The sequence below is a fragment of the Silurus meridionalis genome, chromosome 19, assembly GCF_014805685.1.
Source record: "Silurus meridionalis isolate SWU-2019-XX chromosome 19, ASM1480568v1, whole genome shotgun sequence".
In the NCBI taxonomy this organism is placed as follows: Eukaryota; Metazoa; Chordata; class Actinopteri; order Siluriformes; family Siluridae; genus Silurus; species Silurus meridionalis.
Window position 1 is genome coordinate 8,341,425 of NC_060902.1, and position 27,579 is coordinate 8,369,003.

Genomic DNA, 27,579 nt, shown 5'->3' on the forward strand with positions numbered 1-27,579 from the left:
AATTGCAGCATAATCTCTTCACACACAACTTGAAAACATGCGTACTATAAAGAGAAAACTGGCAACACTAGAGCCATTTATTTTTTTTATAGCTAAAACCCAACAGTGTCTGCAAATTTTTCACCGCTATAGCCTTTAGATTTGTTTTACTCTAAACATACACACACATTATTTATATATATAAATAATGTGTGTATATATATAAAACGATGTACATATACTACATATTTATCTGCACAATTGTTACTATTTGTACTTCTGGTAGATGCTAAACTGGTTAAATTGCTGTGTACCTGTACTTTGCAATGACAAAGGTCTATTTGAAAAATTGGTTGCTGCAAATTGAACTTTTAAAGGCAAAACAAAAGACCATGCAAGCAAGTCAATGAATAATGTAAAGACAAGGTTTAATACATTTTCTTTCATCCAAAAAGCACTATTTTAACACTTTTACTTGTCCCATTTGGCCTTCTATGAGTGTTAAATATGTCCTGGACAGAGTTGAGAGATTCTGTTGAGGCCAGCAGCTGGAGCTCATGTCTGGGCCACAAACATTTCAAAAGTCTAAAATTAAGACACCGTGTAAAATTAGTTCTTAGTTGTTGTAGTTCTAGAAACAATTTTAGTATAAATGTACAAAAACTGCACCTCAAAACAGCTTGCAGGTAATCTAAGCAAAATAACATATGAACTAAGACTTTGAAATAAAGAGCAATATCTAAACCTGATTTACATCTGCAGCATTACCCCCACAAACTGCACTTTACTACTGCTCTAAAAACCCAACTGCTCTTACAGTTTTAGATTGTCAATTTGTTTAAAAGTGGACTGTGATATAAAATAACAGATTGCAGTAAGTTTTTGAGGTGGTTGTGGATCGTGTGCATGGATGTGTGTTGTGGAAGTGGCTGGTCCAAATTCACAGCTTCTAGTCATCTTCCTCGTCGTCACTCAGGACTCTGTGGCGCCTTCGCTTAGCGGGAGCAGAGCGAGTTTCCTCGTCTGACTGATCGCCTTCCTCGGTTTCAACGATCATTTTAGAACAAGGGGCCTCGCCTGCGAAACAACAACAAAAAAAAAAAAACAGCAGCTGTAAGACAAACGATTTTCCCAATACAGGATGAAAACAGCAGGGTTTTTTTTGCCTTTGAAACAAAATGGTTTCAAAACTGTTTCCTTGTAATTACTGAGTTCAGGTGTTTCAGTCACACCCATTGATGCATAAAATCAAGCACAGGCACAGGCATGCACACGCCATACACCAACACTGACATTAGATGGGGAGGTACTGAAGCGCTGAGCAACTTTAAATCTGTAAGTGCTATTGTTGTGCAGGAGCAAAAACAGTTTAGCCACGAAGCAATAAACCATGCAAAATCACAGAACCGGGTCGATGAGTGCACCTAGCGCACAAAGGGGGAAAAAAAACAACTTGTGGTGCTCTGTGATGATATGCTGCATGAACGCCACATGGCATTACAGCATTATTTACGCCTCATTTATTTGACTTCTTCTTAAAGGTCATCGCTGAGGTCTGTCCTCCTTGGTGCCGTATTACCACACGCCTGAATGCTCCAAACACACAAACCACTAAAACTTCAGCTTTTGGAGGTGTTCACACTTGCTGATGATTAATGGAGAATGGCTTTTTTTATTTTTGCACAAATAAATACTGAGAATATTTCATGTTGTAATTTATGTGAGGTTGTATTTAACTAATTTTAAAGACCTGATAAGCATCTGGTGATTTATGCCACACACACACACACACACACACACACACACACACACACACACACACACACACACACACACACACACACACACACACACACACACACACACACACACCTGAAGGCAATTTATATACAGTAATCCCCCGTTTGTTATGTTCCAAAACCATCAAGCATAAAATGCTATATTATGTATACATTACTGTACTCTAACATTTGACTTCATTTTTATTTATTAATCATTATATTGTTATTAATAAATTTAATTATTTTAACACAAAACTCCAAAAAAAACAATTCCCTAGAAGTTTTTTGCTCTATGGTGCGATCCGCGAGAGACCGGGAACATCAGCCAAACAAATTAGTTATTTGCCAAATGCCATTCTGCGATAAACCAGACGGTTTAAATAAATAGATACATTTATTTAGATAAATAGACGGTTAAATTAATGAAAAATAATGCAAATGCAAAAGGAAAAATTTTTTTCGCCTTGATCTAATGGCTAATAAAACAAACAAAGGGATAAACTGTTATATTTTACAGTACCTCTCTCATCCTTATCATCTTCATCATCATCATCACTGTCCAACACACGACTCCTCTTTCCCGATGGTTTAGATTCAACAGCAGCAACGCTGAAACACAGAAACCTTTTGTTATCCAGACATTAAGAAGCGTATGCGTACGTCTTAAGCTTTATAGTTCCTTTCAGGTCATCAGATTGAATCAGCGTTAAAGCAATTCCTCAAGTAATTTCGAATACAAAAATTAATCGAGGCAAATTATTTGCAACGTTTATTCAATTGAACTACACACAAAGCATTATGTTTCCCACAGACCATTATTACTGATGCACCACTTGCTAAACTCTGGAGGGGGTACCCACTTTTGTGAGATACTGTATAAGACGGCTAAATCTTTGGAGAATAATAAGGTAACAATAAGATAAAGTAACTGGCCTCTGCTAACAGAGCCAATGGCCTGGTAAATGTGTTTGAAAACCCTACAACTGTAACTATTTGTACACACACACACACACACACACACACACACACACACACACACACACACACACACACACACACACACACACACACACACACACACACACACACACACACACACACACACACACACACACACACACACACCTGATTTCAGTTCAAATGTTTTGCAATTACATGAAATTAATTTTTTTCAAGTTTGTGCTGCCAATCTTTTACTGATATTAGAAATATCAAAATAAAAAAATATATAAAATAAAAAATAAAGATAAAGATAAAAAAATACAATAAAAAAAAAAAACCTTGGAACATGACAGCAGTTCCTCACAAAATGTGAAACGGTGAAAAATCTTGTTTTCTAGAAATCACTTGTCTGATGAATTTTCAGAGCTATAATAAAACATTTCATGGCAAAATCTGCATGTAGCTAAAAAACCAGATAACATCGGGCATCTCCGCAGTACTCATTGTACAGATGTCTGGGTTGATACAATGATGATATTCATGGATGTGCCGTGAGATTGTAGTGCACAGCAAATCAGATTTGGAAGTACAAGTCAATTTGCAATGCAGACACGCAAATCAGATTTGTCCTGGTATGTACAAAATAGGTATTGTCCTAAGTGCTGAATTTGACAGTAGAAACTGAGTGCATTATATGCACAAAGTTGGTCTCTAAAATGTACAACCTCATAGATTCTTTAAACTCAAGAGTGTGGTGTGTGAGATCTGCACTCAAACATGGCATTTTCTACTTAGTGCTGCTGCTCAAGGATTGACTGTTTAGATAACGTCATAAATGTACAGGGGTTCCTAATGTGGATGGCGGGTGTACATTGCATATTATACATATTACAAGTAAAAACATGATTTTTGTAGAGCCCTTTATTAAAACTGTGCAAAAATAATAATTTGGTGATATATTTAAAAAGGTACACAAGACACCTACCACTGTGCTCCACTTTTAGAAGTGGCTTCCACATCAACAGAATCTTCTGGGGGGAAAAGGAAAAGAAATACAGCTTGTTTATTAAAAGTGATTCTGTTTTAAGGCATTAACGTTGTTTCTAAATAGCCTACAATCATGACTTACTTTTTGTGTCTTCAGAGGAACGCTTCCTCTGGCGAGAAAGCAGCAGGGCTCGGAGTGCATGAGATCTGAGCTCCTGGGAGTCATGGCCTTCATCATCGCTCTGATCCGGTTCGGCGTTCATAGTCACCCCTGCTTCAGTTTCTTCTTGATCTTTTACCTTGTTTTCCTCTGCCTGGACAAGAGATGCTGCAAAGGTCCTTAGCTGATAGATGCTCATAGTTGCAGGGATTCTCCAGAAAGACTCCTAGACATTAAATGACATTATTATTCTACAGGACACTAATACTAACAATATTTGGATGAGGAAAAGAATCGTTTTCGACTATAAATGAAAAAAAAACTTAAATACAGAAAGTCATAAAACTGAGTTTGTGTGTTTGGAGCATTCAGGAGTTGAATCAGAGAGAGATTAAGAAAAAGTAAATGTTTTACCAGTAACACTAAACATCCATCAGCTTTAATGACACATACACTAGAGCTGTTAATCGTTTAAACAATAAAATCAGATGGGCAACATGAAACACTGTTCATGTGATCTAATATAACAAAGACAAATCTAATGTAACAAAAACAAAAGCATTGGCCTTGCCATTACAATACTTTTAATAAGACATAAAATAAAGATATTGTTTTGTGCCTGGAACTAACAGTCAAATTTCCAATTAAAACCCTGGTTAACCTGTTCGTCTGCTGGTGCACGGATGCCAATTTTGCGAAGAAGCCTTTGAAACTTTTTGTTCTCCATGGCGTCTTCGTTCTCCTCAGTCAGAGGAACAAGTGCCACAGGGTGAGAAACACCTGAGGAATTCAACAAGTCACAGAGTCAATAAAAATTTAATTAAATAAAGATTACAAAAATTATCAGACACTTTATGAATGGAATAAATGTTCTACCAAAAGTACAAGCAAAATACCACATATCCAAATCGAGGTGTTTTTAAAGAAGAAAAAAATTAAATTATATATATATAAAAAAATAAAAATAAAAAAAAACAACCCTTTGCTTGACTATTTACTTACTTCATTCATGTTAATTTTCTTTTAATAATACATTTGGGTTATATGATTTTCAGCATCTTTTGTCAGGTTTTTGTGTTCTTTTGTATAAAACCTCTTCTAAGGTACTGCTGTTCATAGAGTGATATGTCACAACAAATTTATTTTTCCCAGTATTTTTACTTTTCAAATCTAAATGTATAATTACCATCTTCTTCTCGATCATCTGCTGCTCTGTTCAGACAGTTCTGAAGCCACAAGATTGGCCCCGACATGCCTGTTTACAGTGAAAAACACCAGAATAAAAATCTGTCATGTTAACTAAATTAACCAATTACAAACAGTTTTCTCTGCTCATTAGTGCTATTTACCTTCTCCCCGTAAGCACCGAGCCATAGTTCCCACACTGTGGTTTTTATCCACAACACTCTCTCGCCTGCTGACTTTCTTTTCTCTGACTTGTCTAGTCTTTTCTTGTTTTCTATCATCATCATCATCATCATCATCTCCCTCATCCATTTCATCATCTTTCTCATCTCTGTAAATCACATCTCTGGGTTCTTCACTCTGTTCGGCAAACAAGTCTTCCTCGGTCTGTTATAATGATAAGAACATGTTCAACTTGTTAAAAAGATTAACAAACATCAAAGAAATACAGATTAATATTCCATAATGAAAGGAAATATAAATGAATCTTAATATACCATTCCCCCGCGTTTCGCAGCGGTACTGCGTCGCCGTTTCTTATGAAGTTCCTTGCGCTCAGAAACCAGGCCCATGCTGATAATTTTATCCGAAACTCGTGCCTTAGAGCGTTTAGCTGTCAGACGCTTCAGAATATTTCCCAGCACATCTACAGAGAACATAGGGCAATTTAGAAAAAGGTACTAGTAAGCTATCAACATTTTTGGCAAAATTAAATAAGCACCTTGCAACTACAAAACTAGTGGCTAAAAAGTTAGTGGCTCTTTTATTTTAGAATAATGCAAATACATTGTAAATCTTAAGACAAATCACAATTTAAGTTAGAAAGGAATCTCAAACAGGTAAACAAAAGACACTGCAGGTTCAACATGTAACTCCTTTTAAAATTCCTTTAATTAAAGAATGCTTTAGTCTAACACACTGGTTACCAACCCGGGGTCGCTAGAAATTTGATCCAAGTGGTCGCCAAGTGCATCCTGATACAGTGGTGTGAAAAAGTGTTTGCCCCCTTCCTGATTTCTTACTACTTTGCATGTTTGTCACACTTTAATGTTTCAGATTATAAAACTAATTTACATATTAGTAAAAGATAACACAGGGCCATTTAGTTTTGGATTTTGTTTTCCCTTAATAATAAAAAACCTGCATGTTGTGTTGTCTTGTGTTATCTTTTACTAATATTTAAATTAGTTTGATGATCTGAAACATTAAAGTGTTACAAACATGAAAAAAATCAGGAAGGGGGCAAACACTTTTTTACACCACTGTGTGTGTGTGTGTGTGTGTAAATATATATAATATATATAATATATAATATATATATATATATATATATATATATATTTTTTTTTTATTATTATTTAATTTCATTTATAACAAATAATTCAAATAATTAAACAGCATGATAAATAATTGTGTAGTAAAAGTTATTATTGTTTTAACTGATTTAAAACTTAGTTTTAAGAATACAAAACAAAATATACAATAATATTAATAATATTAAATTCTCTGATTAAATTATGTTAATAGATTTTAATTTGCCCCTGTTTGTTCATTAGTTAAACAGCAGAGCCTGAAAAGAAAAGTCTGTCCTTGTGAACTGTTTTTAAGGTAATGAGTAAAATGAAAATTAAAAAAATAGTAAAATAGTTTGATACAAACCCGATTCCAAAAAAGTTGGGACACTGTACAAATTGTGAATTAAAAAGGAATGCAATAATTTACAAATCTCATAAAATTATATTTAATTCACAATAAAATATAGATAATGAAATTATATAAAATGTTGAAAGTGAGACATTTTGAAATGTCATGCCAAATATTGGCTCATTTTGGATTTCATGAGAGCTACACATTACAAAAAAGTTGGGACAGGTAGCAATAAGAGGCCGGAAAAGTTAAATGTACATATAAGGAACAGCTGGAGGACCAATTTGCAACTTATTAGGTCAATTGGCAACATGATTGGGTATAAAAAGAGCCTCTCAGTGTGACAGTGTCTCTCAGAGGTCAAGATGGGCAGAGGATCACCAATTCCCCCAATGCTGCGGTGAAAAATAGTGGAGTTTGAAGTTATCATCATCCACAGTGCATAATATCATCCAAAGTTTCAGAGAATGTGGGTAATCTCTGTGCGTAAGGGTCAAGGCCGGAAAACCATACTGGATGCCCGTGATCTTCAGGCCCTTAGACGGCACTGCATCACATACAGGAATGCTACTATAATGGAAATCACAACATGGGCTCAGGAATACTTCCAGAAAACATTGTCGGTGAACACAATCCACCGTGCCATTCACCATTGCCGGCTAAAACTCTATAGGTAAAAAAAGTAGTCATATCTAAACATGATCCAGAAGCGCAGGCGTCGTCTCTTTCAGGGAAGACCTTGCATTTTCCAACATGACAATGCCGGACCACATACTGCATCAATTACAATCATGGCTGAGTAGAAGAAGGATCCGGGTACTGAAATGGCAGCCTGCAGTCCAGATCTTTCACCCATAGAAAACATTTGGCGCATCATAAAGAGGAAGACGCGACAAAGAAGACCTAAGACAGTTGAGCAACTTAGAAGCCTGTATTAGACAAAAATGGGACAACATTCCTTTTCCTAAACTTGAACAACTTGTCTCCTCAGTCCCCAGACATTTGCAGACTGTTATAAAAAGAAGAGGGGATGCCACACAGTGGTAAACATGGCCTTGTCCCAACTTTTTTGAGATGTGTTGATGCCATGAAATTTAAAATCAACTGATTTTTCCCTTAAAATGATACATTTTCTCAGTTTAAACATTTGATGTCATCTATTTTGTATTCTGAATAAAATATTGACATTTAAAACTTCCACATCATTGCCTTGTTTTAATTCACAATTTGTTCACTGTCCCAACTTTTTTGGAATCAGGTTTGTATTTACATCGAGATTAAAATGTTAATGCTGCTGTTATTTGTTCATCAGGTTTAAGAAAACCTGTTGTTGGGGGAAAAAAATCATTATGAATAGTTGAAAGTTGCAGCTGATTGTTTGCAATCTGTTGTTTTTGCATTTAGTAAAAACGCATACAACTGACTGTCATTAAATTAAATGTGTTTGCTAGTGTGTTTGAATTTGTGGGGTGGTTATACATTTTTTATATTAAAATAGGGGTCTCCTGGAAAATAAATAAATAAAATCTATTGTTACACGATTCAGCATAGGGAAAATAATAAGAGTTCATAACTTGCCATCTGAGTCTTTATATTCCTCAAAGAGCATCTGCAGTTCCTGTTCCTGCTCCTCAGTCCAGAGTACAATATGGGTACCCTTTCTTTCAAAAAAAAAAAAACCAACAACAACATATTAATAATCAAATAAATGAACAAAGGAGGCAGAAATATAATGTATTCAAATTTAAAACTTCTCCCTACACCATAACATACTGAAAGTAAACTATCATTTAAAAGTCGGAAAATTACTAATTGCTCTCGGATAGTCGATTGGATTGTATGGTCAGGGGTTCAAGCCCTGCTATCGCCAAGCTGCCACTCTTGGGCCCCCTGAGAAAGGCCCTTAACAGTGCTCCAGGGGCAATGTATCATGTTTGATTTTGCATCAACGCTTGGATATGCGAAGAAAGGTGTAAAGTACATGTGACAAGTATAATGCACCTTACTTATCTTTTCTGTCATAATGCATGAGTATGTAGTTATTTGTGCATATTTTATTGTCAGGCAAAGCCCCAAATACCTGTCTTTTTTCAGGTCCTTTACGCTGTCTACCAAACCCATAGATACCATTTGGATGACAACCTGGCGTCTGTTGCGTTCGCTGCTGAGTAATGGTAGAATAGTCTCCACAATGTCAGGAACTGACAAACACAAAAGACACAATATGAAAAATCCTAAAATCAGTATCAAAGTTAAAGTCGGTTACACAGTCACATATACGAAACACACATTTAAAAAGAGGGTTTTTTTTGTTTGCTTAGCTTTTTTTTTTTTTTATACCTATTATTTTACATTATTATAAACTATTTTAGAAGTAAACTCTCAACCAGGAGTAAGGTTAAACACTGGCTCTTCTGCCGAGAAAAAAAACTTTCTATAAAGTATCAGCATTACCTAGGAACCTACTGTAGGTATGCATATAGAAAATAGAATCACATTTATAAATGAAATTTTAAGATAAGCATAACTGCTGCTTTATCAGTGTAAATTGTCTAATTCAACAAATCTACAGAACCATAACAATCAATATGTTTAGTTTCAGTATTGGCCAAGCCTTTATAAAGGCAGAGGTAAATGCCAGTTTATTTACCAGGTACTTTTAATGCTTGTATTTATTTAAAACAGAAAACACAACATTAAACTTTTACTATACAGTGCAATCCACTAATATCTGCACTCTTGGTAAACATGAGCAAAGAAGGCTGTAAAAATGGTCTTTGACACCATATTAGTAAATAATTTTGTGCTACACCACTTTGCCAAGATCACAGCTCTCCTATAATCACCTACATTCTTCTCCTATAAGAGAATACATAGCAAGGGGATCTGAGACCATTCCTCTATATCAAATCATGCTGATGGACTCTCCCTCTTCAGTTCACCAGACAGGCTTTCTATACGATTTAAGTCAAGCTACCTGGATGGATATAGTAGGACCCTGATATTGTTGTCATACCATTTTGATAAAATTAAATTATTTAAATTGTCCTGCTGGAAGATCCAACCATGGCCCATTTTAAGCTTTCTGGCAGAGGAATTTAATATTTGTTTACATTGATAGAGAATGAATGACTTCGTGTTACCTCATATTTATACTACTATAAAATACAAAGTCATTATTAAGAACAGGAAATTGTACGGTCACCGAGGTGTACACACTTTTTTTTTTTTTTAACAGATCAGTGAGAATATACTTCATATATATTTTACCCATATCAATGCATAATTAAATAAAACTGTGCAAACTTTGCAGTTTGATTTTCATGAAAATAGAATATATTTGGGATTTGTAGAGTATGTTTTGTGATCAAAGCATTAAAGAATAAAGAATTTTTACAGCCTTCTTTGATAGTGTTTCCCAGGGGTGCCATTATTAGTGAAGGGCACAGTATAGAGTACTTTGCTGTGCAATGAATTTTAATTTTAATATAACAAATATACTTAAATGTATGTGTGTAGATATATCTTGCATGTTTATTATTAGTGCGTGTTTATTATTGCGTGTTTATTATTAGTGAAAAATACTCAACATGGAGCATGAAGACAAAACATTCTTGTAAATGATTTCAAGTAATTATGGTGTTTTAAATGACGCAAATCATCAGGACACCACACGGACATTTTTCTGTTTCCACACGGATGAATTTATTTGCCGGATGTGTGCTTTTTGGCGGATTTTGGTGCTTGATTTGAAATTTGGTGCATGATTAGAAAAAATGTTTAGTGATTAAAAAATCCTTTTCTGTGAAATTTATTATTTTGATATCTGAGTAAAGAAAGAATGTCGTAAATAAATGTGTGTTGCGTTTAAGGTTTTAATTTCGCCTCATATTTATTAAAAACATTTTTTTATGGTTAAACAGAAATGCGTGCTGCATTATTTGTTACAATAAAATTGGTGCTGTTAAAATGAATGTGTGTTAAACACAATATTTATACACAATAGTAATACCAACAGTAGCCCAACCTCCTGAATCTTTGTACTCTTCATATAACCGTTGAAGCTCCTCTTCCTCCTCTGGTGTCCATTTGGCTTTTTTATTTGCACCAGCACTGACAAAAAGAATAATGAAAATTAATAGGAAAAAAAAAAAAAGCCATAAGCAATTTTTGCAAAGTGTTCTAAAAACTTTTATTTGCCATAAAATATAGTATTTTTTAGATTATAGTGAGAAACAAAGTTAGAATAATGTAAACAAAATAAATAAATAAATAAAAAGTACTATGTAACACTGGTGACAGGTGGTTTACCCTTAAGCCTGCACAGAGTAATTTATTGAATCAAAGATTTGTGAATGCTCAGTTTGTATTGTGATGACGACAAATAAATATTAACACACTTACTCATCCGCACTGTAGCCCTCAGTCATCTGTCTCACAGAACCAACATTCTTCCAGAACAGTAATTCAATGAAGGCTTTGCTGTTCTGGGCAGCAAGAGAGAAAAACCGGTTCACAACATACTTGGCAAAAGTAACCAACTCCTGTGAGAATGAAGAGAAAACAGAGAGGAAAGGACACTTTTTTATGACCATTTCACAAAGTACATTAAGTGAAATAATTGTGGATTCAATTCCCCATCAGCTGGCCCAATAATTTCATATTTTTTGTATATTTTCAGTATGTTACCATAATTTATAGACTATTAAGACCTTTATGTCCTCTAGTATAACCTATGCAATATAAAATTATATGTAGTAGTACACAGTTTATGCATTGGATTAATTAAAATTCATTTATAAATGACTGACATCTATTTTTCTGTGCTCAATAATTGCAGTTTATACTTTATACGGTATTAAAGTCTTTTGTGGATTTTGGTAAACAACCTTAAAGGCTGAGGCAGCAGGGTCAGTGAAGATCTTATTGAAAAGGTGGAAGACAGAAAGCTGAAAAAGCAAAGCATCCATCTTCAGGTCTACTGCAACACGGTAAAGCAGTCGGGCGATGCAGTGGTTGGTATGCGCTGTGTTTGTGGGGTATGAGCGCAGCAACACCAAATATGGTCGAACAATGTTGGAGTTTGCAAACCTGATAAGAAAAAGAAAAGAAATTTTTTTTCAAAATGATATTACTACAGTTAGGAACATTTAAGAGCAAGTGGAGACCTAAATTCCCTTATGCAGATGTTATTATATAGGTATAAAAATATGAGGAAAATAAATAAATTATATATATATATATATATATATATATATATATATATATATATATATATATATATATATATATATATATATATAAATTAATTACATTTTAAAACATTTTTAACCATATTTTTATGATAATGATAAAACATTGTATGATACATAATGTATAGTTTTTATTTTTTATATTCTATTATACTCTGTATGAATGTGTATGTGACAAATAAAATTTTATTTTAATTTCTATTGGCCAACAATTTGTAGCTCTGAAGGAAAGGAAGGAAATCAATGATTTGCACTAAACACACAATTGTTCATCTGTAAATAAAACAAATTCTTTAATTCTGAATGCCTCTACACTCACCTCTTAACAAAATCCAAGAAGTTAAACTCTGTTTCAGACACACGCACAGTCTCAAGTTCTTCTTCCTCATCTATTTCTGCCTCTTCTTCGTCCTCATCCATTGCAGGTTCGGCCTGAGCTGGTCCTGAGCAACACAAAGGAACACATACAGCAGGCCTGGTTATTTTATTTTCTGGATTTGATATGACTCTCAATCTGAATAGTTCACTAGCAGCTCAGAAGCTCAGTCTAAATGATAGCCTATTTAAAAATTAGCTTACTAGGAAGCTCAGCAAAAAGAATCTGCTTCAGAAGGTCAAGCTCTTCTTCAGGTTCCACCTCAGCCGAACCGAACACATCTCCCACAGGCCACACCTCACTGAAAGCGGAGAGTAAATGGGTTAAGGAGGAATTTAACAACAGGGCTGCAGCTACCGATTATTTTAGTAATCGGGTATTCTACCAATTATTCCATCAATTAATCGAGTAACTAGTGCTTCTTAGTCATTAAAGAGCAATACTAAATATAGAAGAGAAAATAAGAGCAGCCTCTTTAAATGAACAAGCAAATTGTTTCCCTTTTTAGAAAGATTGCATATCTTTGAATATCTGTGAAAACTAAACCAACTTGTATGGTGGGTATAGTAACACTTTTTTTTTTTATGTTTTAGCTTGAAATTATCCCAAACTTTGAATCTTTTCCTCGTCCCTCGTTTTTTCTCCCCATTCCCCCAATTTTCATCCTGCAGCGCCTTCTGTGTTGAATGGAAGATGTTGTACAACATCTACCCAGTCCATCTCTCCAGGGATCAGAGGCTTAGTTTGATACTATGCACTTCTTTTGATTGTGGCCCATTTCATTTTCAACGTGTAAAGCTTTCTGGCACTACAGAGGGGGTGACGCTGCCCGACTGGCTAATTGAATTGCGAGAAATAAATTTGAAAAAAATTTTATGTGGTGAAACTGGTCTTCCATAGTGTTTACCTGTCCAGAGCGCTCCGGACATTAACGGGTGGTGCACCAGTAATGATGGTCAGTGGGGAAAGTTAGTGCTCTATGTGGAGTTAAATGATCTAAACAAATTATTTGTCTTGATGCATTTTTGTATTCAAATGACCCGAGTTACTCAAGAAATCGTTTCAGACCTATTCAAATGGCATTACACAAATAAAAAGTAAAGGAGAAACCTGAGAATATTCGAGGAGTATAACCACATTAACTTTTAAACAAACACTAACAGTACACATTATAATCTTTAATATTTTGCTTTAATGTCTTCAGAATTGCAAAAAGTTAAGTGAATATAGCTCAACAGAACAGGCACCATATACCATGTGCTAGCTAGTGGATAGAATATGCATAAAATCTGTGCATATGAATTTACATACACACAACCTGACCAACATGGACATAGTCCATGTTACATACTACAAAGAACGGTATTGAAACTATTAGTAACTTGTCCAATTTCGCTAAGGCCAAATACATCTCAGGTTTATGGATGTTATTTAGATGAGAACATGACTTACCGTGCAGCTCGCAATAGCCCTAGTGCCTCCGGCCCAGTCCGGGCGAGCAAAGCATTCTGGATACGAATCATCGCTTCAGGCCGCTGCTCAGTAACAGGAACCTCAGAAGTAGCGTCAAAAGGCACAGCCCCCTCTCGCAGAGCATCTGATAACTGAAATGGTTTGAATTTCCTTTATAAATTGACTCCAATTTAATATAACGTCTGGGAATGCAGAAATCACTCAAATTCACTACAAAAACATAAAATTCACCAGTGTGCAGGGAAGCAGAGTCTGACAACACAATCAGAAATTGCATATGGTAGTATACAAGTTGTATACTTGTACATGGCAGTTGCAGTCGATTACACTGCAGTCCAGAAGGCCATGATGTAAATGAACTCTGATGTTGCTTGCACTACTTGTCATGGTCAAATCCAATTTAGCATTTCAGCAAGCAAAACTCTACATTCCTGAAATGTATTATTTACAAAAAAAACACATTTCGATGTATCCATAAAAATGGATTTTGATTAGAAGTGTTTTTTTAAGGTTCTGACTGTTTTTTTATTAAACAATTTGTTTATATTAAATAAATGGTATGGCTGTTCAAAATGTTGTCGAAAATTTATTGAACAATATTAAAACATCTGAACCGTCATTGTGTTTGATGTGAAAGCACACAAAAAACCTTCAGTCTGCCACACTTCCTTTTATTAAAAGTTAGTTAATGTTTAAGTTTTTCACAACAGCATTCTGCTGCACCCGACATGAATGAGGCTTTATTATGACATCATAATGAGGCTTTAAATTTAATATTACTTATATTGTCCAGGGACAATATAAGTAATGACAATTACTGTAAAAAACAATAATTGTCTAGCACATACAGTCATACAACAGCACTTATCTACAGATAAAATAGAAGAGTAAAAGTCGACTCAATCATGGTCCATTCTGCCACTTATTTAATATAAATCTTTACAGTCCACTTTTTTCCACTTTAACAATTAAAGAGACATACCTGAAAACCAGAGGCCCTGAGCTCCTGAGACACAATTTGCCAAGTTTCCTCCAATGATTCGGGAGTATTCTCAATCTGTGTAGTTGAACTCTTTTTCTTCTTTCTCCTTTTTGTCTTCTTTTTCTAACAGTAAATAAAAAATACAAAAAAAGTAACGTTAACAAATCCATTTTGAATAGGGTCATAATTAGAGGTCGACTGAAATAGGTTTATTTACATATCAGAAGATTGGCAATTTTTTGACCGTTTTTTTTCTTCCCTTCATCTTATAAATTCTTACAATGAATTAACAAGACATAATACAGAAAAAAGATTCAATTAAATATTTTTTGAACAACACAATCCTTTCCAATCAGTGCACTTGTTACCAGGTTTTGGTACCGGTGCCCACCGGTAGCCTAAACTACAGCTGGTTGAAGTCTCGCTAACAATACAGCACAGTTCCAAAATGTTATTCTTATTCTCTCTCCAAAAGTATCGTATTTAACCAATTCAATATCTAAAGCTAGATTAAGAATGAATGATAAGGACTTAATGCCCAGGACACACCAAGCTGATGGTCAGCGGTTGGAAAAAATTAGGGTGGTTTTAGAGCTTCGATCGGCTTTAGTTTTGTTCCGCACCGTTGGTTCTGGTCAGCTTTTCCCGTTTCCCTGTTCAATTACACAATACTGCCACCTGCTGTATGTATATATGCTGTATAGTTATGCTCTCCACTGCAAGCGCAGAATGTACATAAACGGTGTAGTGAGTCAGGTTTGGTGCGCCTGCCTAATAATCGGCCTAATTTGCAACATAATCAATTAAAAATCTGTCTGATTAATCAGCCGGCCGATCAATTGGTCGACCTCTAGTTGTAATGATACATCAGACCACAGTGTATTGCTATTTAAATGTGACTATGTGCAATGACATTTAAAATTAGCATTCTAATAATTATGCATATAATGCAGTTGCACTATTTGAACACCAGAGGTCCTAAATGACAACTGTGTAATATATACAAGTAAAAGTAAAATATTTAGAGAGCACACTAGTCAAGCCACTGCATTTCTATTGCAGAGAGCCTACGAGATCTACACTTACAAAATCCAATATCGCAATAGCTCTGTACTGCAGTGGCCGCCACATAGTTACATGAACATATTATAATGATTCAATAAAATTTTAAACCAAAAAGGAATTAGAAATTAGGTGTTTTACAAGTTTACAGAGCTAATTATGTTATAGTTTTTCCTATACAGAGACATCTTTATTTATTTTAGGATATTGTAAAGCAGTATGCTTTGCTCAAAATTTTAAACTACTGTTTATTTCAGTTTGATACAAATAGAAATGCAGATTGCTTTGCGTTGACAAATTTGGCAGTCATTATTTTTCTTCATTCAAAGTTTGTTCGAAATGTTCAAATTAAAATCACGCCTAAGTTTTAGCAATGCTTTCACATGGATTAGTAAATGCTTTTGAGACGGTACATATCTGGAAAAGCCTTTAATCATCCAATAAAATATATATCTAAACTAACTAATCATTTGCAGGAAATTAAGCTAAAATAAATATTTGTGTAATCTCTCAATTGCCAATAGCACAGTGAGTTTTCCCCTGAATTTACTAAACTTGTAGTCACCTGCACCAGAAGATTGTTTCGGCCCTTGCAGAAACGTTCAAGCATTCGCAAAAACAGATGCGTAGATTCCACCAGATCACGCAAAAACGAACGTGGCTGCATTCTCTCATCATACTTCCGCAAGAGGGTGAGGAAAATCTCCCTGAACTCCATCAGATAGAAGATATTGCCTGAAAGCAGTGAAGGAATAAATATAAGGCACACAAATATAACATTTAAATTAATGAACTTTATAGTCACCCAATGAACCATGTATAAATTAGTCAAGCAGAAATAACCAAACTGCAGCCAAACATTTTTATCAAGGCTTTGGATAATAAATTCTGTGTAAACTCTAGCCTTTTCTAATATTTATTATTTTTGAATAGAATTTGTATTGTAATTATTATCTAAAAACTATTTATATTATTGGTGCAACATCTTTTTTTCCCGCATGAAAGCAGAAATGTAGCTAAACTGATCAGACGCATTGTTAGTGGGGAGTCAGAACTATGAAAAGAAGATAAAAATTTATTCTGCATGCTGCAAACTATACTGAAGCGTTATTAAAGAACAAATATGAAAGATGCTATGCAATGAAGAAATATATTCACTTAATTTCTTTAAACAAGCTGCTTGTGCTCCAATGCGACTAGCAGATGTTCAATATCTGCAGATGGAAGTCAATAAAATATCAAATTATAAAAAAATAATAATAATTTATATTCTATTTTAACATCTAATGTTTCTTACTTTTGATAACATTGGCGCTCTGGCGGATGTTCTCATCTTTGGAGTGATCCATTTCATTTACAGTCACCAGGAGTTCTTGGTAGGCCTTCAAAGCCAAATGCATCCTAAAAGGTTTTTAAATATACAATAAAAAAAAAAATAAGCTTCACCTAATTTATTTAAAAGGCACAAAAAGGTTGCAGCAACAGTGTGTTCTGACCGGCGAGACCATGATGTAGCCTCTTTGCGGTCAGTAAGCATCATCTCATAGTAGTTGGTGATGTTCTTCTCTATGAAGTGGAAGGAACGGATGGAGAGGGTCTCAGACACAAGCTCAGGCCTGCAGCCATTGCCACGATTAAAAGCCATAAAAAAGGTCAGAGCCCACAGGTAATATGTCTCATCATGCTGCTGGCCCTTTTCACGAATTAATGACTCCTGGGGGGAAAAAAGTAAAAAAACAAAAAACAAGTCAGAATTAAAAGTGTCAAATAATGTCCTTAAAACAGTAGTGAAAAAAACCTTTAAACAGATTGAATACTAAAAGAATAATATTAATAAACAAACAAAACAATGATAAAAGCATCAGCAACTACATGCAGATGAAATAAAAACGAGTAATTAGTACAAAATTAAGTGGGCTGAGTTTGCCGAGTGTCTCATTCGATCTTCCAATCAGTTTAGATGACCCTCTGGTTAACACTTCATTTAGATGGTTCATAGCAAACAGTCAACCAGTCGTTTCACTTCAGCACTTAATTGCAAAAAAAAAAAAAAGGCTAACAAATTTCATTTGGATGGAAATGGTGACCACCTTGACAAGGTACATGAGTCTATTGTAGCAGTTCTCTATGAAGTCGACGCAGAATTCACGTAGGAAGATCCGCACATTCAGAACTGAGCGGCGCAGAGTCTCAATCTCTTTAGCCGCCTGTTTACGCTTGGGCACACGCCTCACGGCCTTTCCAGAGTCATGAGTATAATTCTTAAACTGAAGGAGGAAAAGGGAAAACACGAGGGATAAGAAAATAGTACCAAATGAATTGGTTAAAAAAAAAAAAATTAATTCTAAGAAAATATAATTCTATTCAAAGCCCTATTACTGTGTGGGAAACTAAAAAGTAGATGCAATGTAAAAAACAGGGATGTAAAGGTTTCAACATAATTAAACACAACTCATGACTAATAATTAAATGAATAAATTCCACCTACACCAAAAGATATATAGTTTTAAATATTTATTTCTGAAACAAGTGCGCATTTAAGGCATCATTTTTACTCACGTTGTGGATTCCTTGGTGATAAATGACATCATTCTCACCGATAGACTTTAATCCCTGGATCACATACGAGCCTCGAAAACGCGAGTGCCTGAGACAGAAAATGCATGACGTTAGTAGTTCAAGAGATTAGCAGCAAAGCACCAAAATGTGGAAGAACTGAAGTTATGTTTAACACCACACTGTGATGATGTTATTTGGCGAATAGCTGCCATAATAGCTGATTAAATAAATAAATTTATAAATTAATTAATGAATTAAAGTGACTGTACAGGGTTTTCTTTATGTTTGAAATGATCGCAAACTTTGGAAACTTATAGAATATAAGTACCCTATAGATTCTATAGGGTACTATAGTATAGAAAATAGGGTATAAATACCCTATAAAAACCCATCTCTGCCACCCAAAAAAGTCTGCCTAATTCCAATTTCTTTTCTCGCAATTCGTGCAACTTGTTGTCGGCCTGAAGTTTGAAGCTGTTGGTGTAATGAACAAGGTCTCCTGCTTCATCTGACTTTTGTTACGTCTCCTCTAGAGCTGATTGTTCGAGTTCTGAGGATCAGGGGCTTAGTTTGATACATTTCTATTGATTGTGGCCCATTTCATTTTCATTGTGTAAAACTTTCTGGCACTACAGTGGGGGTGATGCTGCCAGGAAGGAAGGAAGGAAGGATGGATGGATGGATGGATGGATGGATGGATGGATGGAAGGATGCGTTAGGCTAAACTATGGATTTTTTTTAAGGCTAAACTATTTATTTTCCTTTTTTTCCATCCTTCATTCACTCCCTCAATGTGTAATTGTCAGGATTAAACATAAAACGCTAAAGAATCCATGGAGCAATTTTGCCCATGAGCAAAACAACGCACTACAGATCGTATTTCGGCGCACTGCGAATCAGATTTCCGGTCAGGAGTAAGTACCACAGTGACACTGCACTAACTAGTTTATTTTTATCCACTGGCATTGTTGTGTATGTTTTCAACTTAAATTTTCATAAACAAAATCAAATTAAAAAAACATTTTTTAAAAAGGGACAGAGGCGGTGACTAAACAAACTTGCAGTCCACCACTTAATACATTCTTGAGGGAACTCAGATTTTATGTTCCACATGTAAAAAGGATTGCACTTGAAAGCTCTGTAACAAAACATTTTGGTACAAATACATGTACTGTTACACCTCTAATATAAATATTTATTGTTAGGAATCCCAGCAATTATCTAAAATTAGCCAGCAGTGTAGCAACAACAACAACAACAATGCATAAAATGCAGTAGTTTTTGTTCATATAAACCATCAATCAATCTGCTAAAAATGTTATTGTAGTGATGATGGTTTCATGACTATAAACGGCACACAGGCTACTGTATATTTCTATTGCCGATCTCTCGGGATTCACACACAACAGTCTTGTGTTTATTCAGGAATTCAGAAACACACCATTGAATGGCAGTTCTGTGGATAGAAATGTCTTGTTGATTACTCTTTTGAGACAAAAGAAAGGCTGTGGTAATTCATGTAACCATTCTGTATGACTGTGGTGAGCAAAAAAGCATCTAAAAACACACAGCATGTCAAACTTTGAGGCAGATGTGCTATAACAGCAGAAGCCATGTTAGGTTTAATTTTTTGCCAATAACAAAAAGCTGAGGCTGCAGTGGGCACAGGCTCACCAACACTGGAAAATTAAATATCAGTAAACACATGGTCTAAGATTAGGGTTTTCTGCTGGGCCACACCTTCCTGAATCCAACCCAGCCTTTGGATTGTGGCATCAATGCTGTATTAATTACTATAAAGTGATGAGGGGGCAAATAAACTGAACACAACCATGCATTTAAAATAGCATCAAGTAATGTTTTAGCAGTATTTCATGCAATTGCCTATATTTATATTATTTATTTTACAAAAATAAAAGCACTAAAAACAGTAAACACTCAACATTATACATTTGTGATTTCTGTTCTTTTCTTAAGCAGCAATAAGTTTATTTTGGTGTGCAAAAAAATTTTATAATGTAGAACAATTTGTGTACTGTATTGATGATTCAGTAAACAAACAGACTGATGCTATCTATGACTAAAAGATGTCAGTACAAAGTGAAGTAGACTTGCTGACATGACTGATTTACAGAAGTTAAAGGTGTTTGAGTAAATCCGAAGCTGCTTACAATTCGACTAAACAGGACATTACATTATCTGTATACCGTAATTTCCGGACTATAAAGCGCACCCATATATAAGCTGCACCCACTGAATTTTACAAATATTTTTATTTTTAACATAAATAAGCCGCACCTGTCTATAAGCCATCTACACTAATGTACTTTACACAGGCTTTAATGAAAGACACATTACATGGTGTAACGGGTGAAATATGTTGCGCTTCCTTTAGGAGCATAGCGGTATTTTGGGAATAGCCTGCCACTGTATTTTCCGGTATTACTGCGTGCGTTCAAGAAGAGGATTATGTCCTTATTATTTTCTGATGCTCATTTCTAAGTTTCTTTGACTAACCCGTAACGCTGTTGCCAAGAAAAATAAAAAAGCACGAGTTTTGGAAACCTGTCTGTGCTTATATGATTTCTGTTGCAACTGGAGTTAGCAAGATATCCCTTGACCCTTTCGGTACAACGGCTTGTATCTAAACAGTAGCCGACCAAGTAAGTCATTGTTCACTGTCTTTCTCCTTCCTTACACAACTATTTATCTCGGGCGTTTATCTTTTGGCTTCGTCATGCGTTAAAAAACTTTTTTTCTTCCAAAGCCGTGCAGCTCAGAACACAGGTGAGGTGTGTTTTTTCATTTCCATTCAGAAATTTCATTGGTCTAATGTTATGGGGTTCAGTTTTTTGGCTTGAAGTTTGTGAAACCAGAAAAAAACCAGGAAAAATTCAGAAATTAGCCGCTTCGTTGTTTAAGCCCATGTAATGTGTCTTTCATTAAAGCCTGTGTAAAGTACATTAGTGTAGATGGCTTATAGACAGGTGCGGCTTATTTATGTTAAAAATAAAAATATTTGTAAAATTCAGTGGGTGCAGGTTCAAAGCGTAGGAAAAAAGTAGCGGCTTATAGTCCGAAAAATACGGTAATTACATTTTTTCTTGCTTATGCTGAATAAAATATAATTTGAAAAACAGGACATTCTAATTTACCTGGTTCCTCTCTGTAGCGTGCGGCTTCGTTTCTCTGCCAGTTCTTTCAGTCTGAGAGCTTCCAGCTCATGTGCATCTTTTTGTTTTTCCTGTATGGAGCGGCTCTGCCCTGCACTCACAAGGACCTCAGGAGTCTGCAGAGAGCACAGAAGGCGAACACACGTGTAACAAAATGCATTAGTTTAAAAGTTCCAAAAACAAAAACAATCTTTAGCTCTGTAAAAAAATAAAATCAGTTTTGGAAGTGGATACAAAGCACACTAAACTAGCAGACATACCTGATCTCTAAACATGAGCGAGATGATCTCCAGCACATGCAGGCTCCACTGCTGCTCACTCTGAGCACTGGCCAGGAACTTCAGCAAATCATCCATCCCACTCATGTGGATCACCCACAGCAGCTTATCATGAAGACTGGCATCATCGTCTACATTCTGTGATTATCAAACCAGACAATCGAGAAACAGATATTTAAAGTGTAACAACTGGGATAACGTGGGAACTGGTTGTCACTTAGGACTCACAAAAAAGAATTTTAACATTCTGTCTTGGGAAATGATGTTAAAAAAAATTTAAATACAAAATAAAAAATATCGAAGACAGACTATATGGGCAAAGGACACAAGACCATTGCGCATCCAATTACAATTTTTTTTTTTTATTGATTTAATCTTAGTCCCCCTGCATCTTCTAAGAAGGCTGTGTGTGTGTGTGTGTGTGTGTGTGTGTGTGTGTGTGTGTGTGTGTGTGTGTGTATTTGTATCAAGGCCGCCATACGAGCACTAGAAGTTGTAAAACAATAGCAGTTTTGGAACATTATGGGTTTTATAGTTCATCCCAAAAGTGTTTCTTTGTAGTTTAGGTCAAGGACCTTAGCAGGTCACTTGAGTTCTTTCAGTCCAGCCTGGAAAAAAATATGTCTTCATCTTCCGCTTTATACAGAGGAATTATCATACAAGCAGTGAAAGGAAATTGTCATGTTACTGCATATAGGCACATTCTAGACCACTGTTTGTTTCCAACTCTATGGCATCTGTTTGAGAGAAGATCTAGTTATGGCCAATTTTAGCCATATATCATATATACAACCCTATACACATTAAAGTGTAAAGAACAAGCTGAAGCCTATTAACTCTAACCTTTTCCTCATTTGGATCAGCAGGGACATGCAGCACATTCCTGACAAGCAGCAAAATCCTTTCAATCAGCAAGTTATCCTCCTCCTGCCTCTGTTCCCATTCCTGACAAAAAGTATTTTTCACATACATTTAAAGCCACAAACTGGTCTTTTTTATTCAGCAAAAAAATAAATATTTTGCAGTAATTCTATATAAAATAATCAGACTTGTTTGATGGAATATGAGATTGCACATTGCACATATTGGATTCCATTCAGCAAAACACTCACCAGTTGCAGCAGGTTGTACAATGTCTCACTCAGGATGGTAAACACTTTCTCATTGGCAAATGCCTAAAAGCAGAATAGATAAATAATCAATATCTAATAATATAGTCATTAGCGGTATAACGGTACATAAAATTTACCGTTCGGTACGTACCTTCGGTTTGGTACACTTTTGGTACAGTTAGAGGGGAAGGAAATGCAACACAATTGCGTGTCTTTTTTTTTTTATTATCGCAGTTTAATATTATTATTAAAAGTTTTTGAACATCAACAGTTTACATTTTTAAAACAATTTTAAATAAAATGCCTGCTTTGTTAAATAATATTTGATACAAATAAAATACAATAAATCAAATTAATACAGTACACATTTTATTATATTGATTAAATTAAGTAATTTATTAAATTGGTACAAATTAAATTGATTAAATTTATGGAAAATATACATTAAATAGTTTACATTTGTTAGACACCGACTTTAAATATCTGGGGTCAACAGTGCAAAGTAATGGAGTGTGTTAGAGAAGTGAAGAAAAGAGTAGTATAGGACTGTGGTGAGTCCTGCGATGTTGTACGGTTTAGAGACAGTGACATTTAGTAAAAGGCAGCAGGCGGAGCTGGAGATAGCAGAGCTGAAGATGTCGAGCTTTTCAATAGGAGTGATGAGGATGGACAGGATTAGAAACGAGTGCATGACAGTGCATGTAGGACGTTTTGGAGACAAGGTGAGGGAGGCGAGATTGAGATGGTTTGGACATGTGCAGAGGGGGTTTATCGGTAGGAGAATGCTGAGGATGGAGCTGCCAGGAAGGAGGAAAAGAGGAAGACCAAGGAGGAGGTTTATGGATATGGTAAGGGAAGACATGCAGATGGTAAATTTGAAAGAGGAATATGTAGAGGACAGGGTAGTATGGAGACAGATGATCTGCTGTGGCCACCCCTAATGGGAGCAGCCAACGACATTTGTTAGACCATATTTGGGTAATAAAGATGTGCATTTTTCAAGTGTGTCTTTTACATTTAATGTTAAATTTTCCAAAGCTATGACCAACATAACTGTTCTACTTATTTAAGCATCCTTTAGCAAATGTCTTCGTTCCTTTCATCCCTCAATGTGCAGAATTGTCACGATTTTCTCATTTTAATATAAATAATTTAAGCTGGACATAAAATGCTAAAGAATCCATATCGCTAGCTAGCTCTATAAATTCTTTCACGTTTTCTTGCATGCGCAAAACAAATCTTATTTCCAGCCACAGTGACACTGTGCTAACTGTAGTTTCTTTAAAAATAAAAAAACAATTGTTGAATTCTTGTTGTGTATGTTTTCAAGTTTAATAATAATAATTATAATTCAAAAATGTGTGAGGCGGAGACAAAAAAAAACTTGCGGACTTAATACTTCCTGAGGAAACTTAGATTTTAACTACGTTCTGCGTGTAAAAAGGATTCCGTTCCAAACACGTGTGTACTGAACCGAAAGCCATGTACCGAAGAATTTCGGTACAGATACATGTACCGTTACACCCCTAATAGTCACCTTCTAATTTAGTGATTTTATTGAAATGTATCTGACCTCCTTATATCCTTGTAGATAAGTCACCACTTGGAGGAAATGGTGTCGGAATGAAGCGTCATCTGGAATTTTTCCAAAGCAGAGAAGTGCAGGCTGGGTCAAGTTCACCATGAGCCTGCAATCAAGCGGGGTTTTTTTTTTACGTTGGCAAAAATGATATAACATAAGAAAACAATATAACAATAAAAATAAGTCGGGGGGAACAAAAGAATAATTCACACACATACACAACAACGTATGCCTTCCTTGTTTTAAATATAATTTTATAGATCTGCTCCAAGAAACCAACCTATATCACAAACATATCCAAATAGCCAGTGACATGAAGACAATTTAGTTGACTCAAGAGTATAAAACCCCATGACTGTAATTAAAGTGTTTTTCTTCTAATAGGTTACAGCTACAGGTCAAATTAAATCTGTAAATACACACACTAATCCTACAAGAACTTGGCAACTGTTTCTGCCCTCCTATTCAATTCCAAATTTACCAAGTACATGTTAGAACACTGAAACATATAACATTATCAGAATCATATATAAATTCATATCAGATTTAGAATACTTTATTGATCCCATAAGAAAATTGTTGGCTCACAGTTCACAGGTAAATTAAAGTGATTAGAGTAAAGAAAAAAAATGTAAATAAATATACATTTTAAGTTATATATTAAGTGACATGAAATGTGCAGCAGTAGTGAAACAGATGGCAGAAAAAGTCAGACTATGATGATGGTTATAAATGTTATCGCACATGTAACAATTATTACTGAACTGAAATTATTGCACAATATATAATATATATTTATCAGTGATTGATTATATACTGATCATGTACCTTATGCAGGCATCAAACAAGGGTTTATCCTCTCCATGCTGGGTTATGATAGGTAAAAGGTCATTCTGGAGGATCTGGCCAGCTCCCAGCTGCTGTCTGACATCCCTTGTCTCATCCTCATGTCTCAGGTAGCGAATCAGGTCTTTTACACTCTCTAAGGGATTGATCACATCGTTTGGAGAAAAATAAAGCAGTGAAATTATTATTATTTGTTTTTGTAGGCTATGACTTTCCATAATATTTTAAATATATAAAATATATTCAAAATATTTTTATAAATCACTACTTAAGAATTCTAAATAATGTCACAATTCTAAAGCACCAGGACATCATTAGCTAAATTCAGTGAAACTACATATACATGCATGCATGCATATAAATAAAAAAAAGTGTTATATATACCAGGACGATATCGATATGCATCAGATTTCAGGTTTTGATATTAGAACTGTGTTGAAAATTGAAAAGGTGTTCCACTTAAATGACAAGTTCATTAGGACTGAGAGTCCCAAAGAAAGTGCATGATAAGCAGAACTTAAAAGGAAGTATTCATGGACGGCTTTATGCGAATGAATGTTTTGAAATTTGACTCACCCAAGCAGTCAGGTTCTTTGTGGTATTTTTCCCCCTCCAAATACCCGAGAGCACTGCAAGTAGCCAACAGTTCACAGTTCATCATGCACTGATCCACTGCTCGTCAACCCAGAGAATTCAGGCTCCAACTGAAAGCAGGGTAAAACACAGTCAGATACAACAGAGTAGTGGTCCTCAAGCACCAGGGATTCAGACCAGTACCAAGCAATTGATCATTTAATGCCAGGCTGCACAAAAACAATACATTTTTAATTCCATTATAATGATTATCGCAGTCTGCCGGGTGTATTATATAGAAAAACGACCACTTCCACCTATGCCAATGTCCCACACTTTATTTTTTTTCTAAGCTTCAATGAATTAAGACCACAAGCAAAGACGACCACAAAACAAACAGTGCTGGAAAATCTCCCAAAAAAGGAGGAAACACCAAATGATGAGACAACAAAAGATTGTAAAACTCAAGTAAATCCAGAGTCCTATGTAAATGATATGTTTATTGCAAGAGTTAATTCTCCTGACACCAAACCTACTCCTGTGTAATATTGATTCTGCATTAAGGTGAATTGAGTTACATGTTCATGATGTAGGTAATAATTAAAGAATAATATAATATGTACGTTATTATGTTTAGTTCACGGAAAAACTGTCTTGTGTAAAAAAACTGGTGCTTGGGGGCAAAAACGGTTGAGGAAACGAACAGAGAAAACAGTGACTTTAAAACCACGACTGTTTCTCTAAAACACTTCTAAATACCATCTTAATAGATAATAATTATATACAATTATAAACACAACTTGTTAATAAATGCAAACTGAGCAGAACCGCAGCCTCCATAAACACACAATTAGCATTCAACTTGGAATTACAACTTACCAGAGCCAACTGAGTCAATACTCTGAATTAACTTTTAATTTATAACTTTATCTTTTAAAGCTTACTTTTCCTGCTAAAGGTTATTTCTAAGACACTACTGAATCTTTAAACACAGGTATTTAGTACGTTTAGCTCCTTCACCCCTCTGGTGGCTTTGCAGCAGCCAAGATTACAGAACATCTCGCGCGCAAAACTCTACAGTTCACAGCGCGCGCCTTTGACCAGCAACCCGGAAGTTGAATTCGGACCCAGTGACGCAGATTTAAAGGGACCTTCACACATCTGTCTGTAAAATCATGACCAGAACAAGAATCCGTATTATTAGCCAAATAAACCCGAGCATACAAGGATTTTTTACCCGGTTTAGAGTAATCCTATAATGCACATTTAATATACAGGCACTGCAGAGATGCACTGACTAAACAAGACATAGACTAGAACAAACATGATTATGGATGACAACACTTGATGACCAAACATAGAAAACAGTACACATTGGCTTATGACAGAAATAACATTATAGGGCAGTGATTGTCAAGTTTGTTAGAGAAGCATATAAGTGTGTTTCTGTTTATGATATCTATCTATCTATCTATCTATCTATCTATCTATCTATCTATCTATCTATCTATCTATCTATCTATCATATTGTATCAAAGCCTCTTCCTTCAAGTTGGTTTGGTTTACGTTGTTGCCAATATGTACAGATGCATCTCAATAAAATAGAATATCAATAAAAAGTTTATTTATT

General features: G+C 35.2%; 1 protein-coding gene across 2 annotated transcripts; it reads right to left on the minus strand.

The window, feature by feature from the left end:
• Positions 1-390: 390 nt before the first annotated feature.
• timeless (timeless circadian clock) lies at positions 391-27,044 on the minus strand. Of its 2 annotated transcripts, none has more exons than XM_046875637.1 (30): positions 26,829-27,044; positions 25,953-26,080; positions 25,359-25,512; positions 24,522-24,636; positions 22,949-23,011; positions 22,680-22,781; positions 21,819-21,974; positions 21,541-21,674; positions 18,386-18,473; positions 17,917-18,093; positions 17,323-17,540; positions 17,124-17,227; positions 16,392-16,561; positions 14,765-14,887; positions 13,762-13,913; positions 12,513-12,610; positions 12,253-12,376; positions 11,571-11,772; positions 11,086-11,225; positions 10,709-10,794; positions 8,762-8,882; positions 8,260-8,342; positions 5,532-5,680; positions 5,199-5,421; positions 5,036-5,104; positions 4,511-4,629; positions 3,832-4,075; positions 3,688-3,733; positions 2,281-2,369; positions 391-1,056 (listed from the first exon to the last, which is right to left on the minus strand). In XM_046875637.1, the coding sequence occupies exons 2-30, from the start codon at positions 26,035-26,037 to the stop codon at positions 929-931; spliced, it is 3,762 nt and encodes a 1,253-aa protein (XP_046731593.1). In that variant the 5' UTR covers positions 26,038-26,080; positions 26,829-27,044; the 3' UTR covers positions 391-928. The 2 variants fall into 2 exon arrangements, 1 of the variants encoding a protein (XP_046731593.1); XR_006928742.1 differs by having other exon boundaries at positions 1,005-1,056; positions 3,828-4,075.
• Positions 27,045-27,579: the final 535 nt, after the last annotated feature.

Excerpts from the sequence above, each read along its gene's own strand:
- timeless (XM_046875637.1), bottom strand. The coding sequence starts at position 26,037 with ATGATGAACTGTGAACTGTTGGCTACTTGCAGTGCTCTCGGGTATTTG. Across the intron at positions 18,474-21,540 it reads ACGCTACAGAGAGGAACCAG|GCACTCGCGTTTTCGAGGCT; the intron begins GTAAATTAGAAT and ends TTTCTGTCTCAG. Across the intron at positions 3,734-3,831 it reads TTCCTCTGAAGACACAAAAA|AAGATTCTGTTGATGTGGAA; the intron begins GTAAGTCATGAT and ends TTTTCCCCCCAG.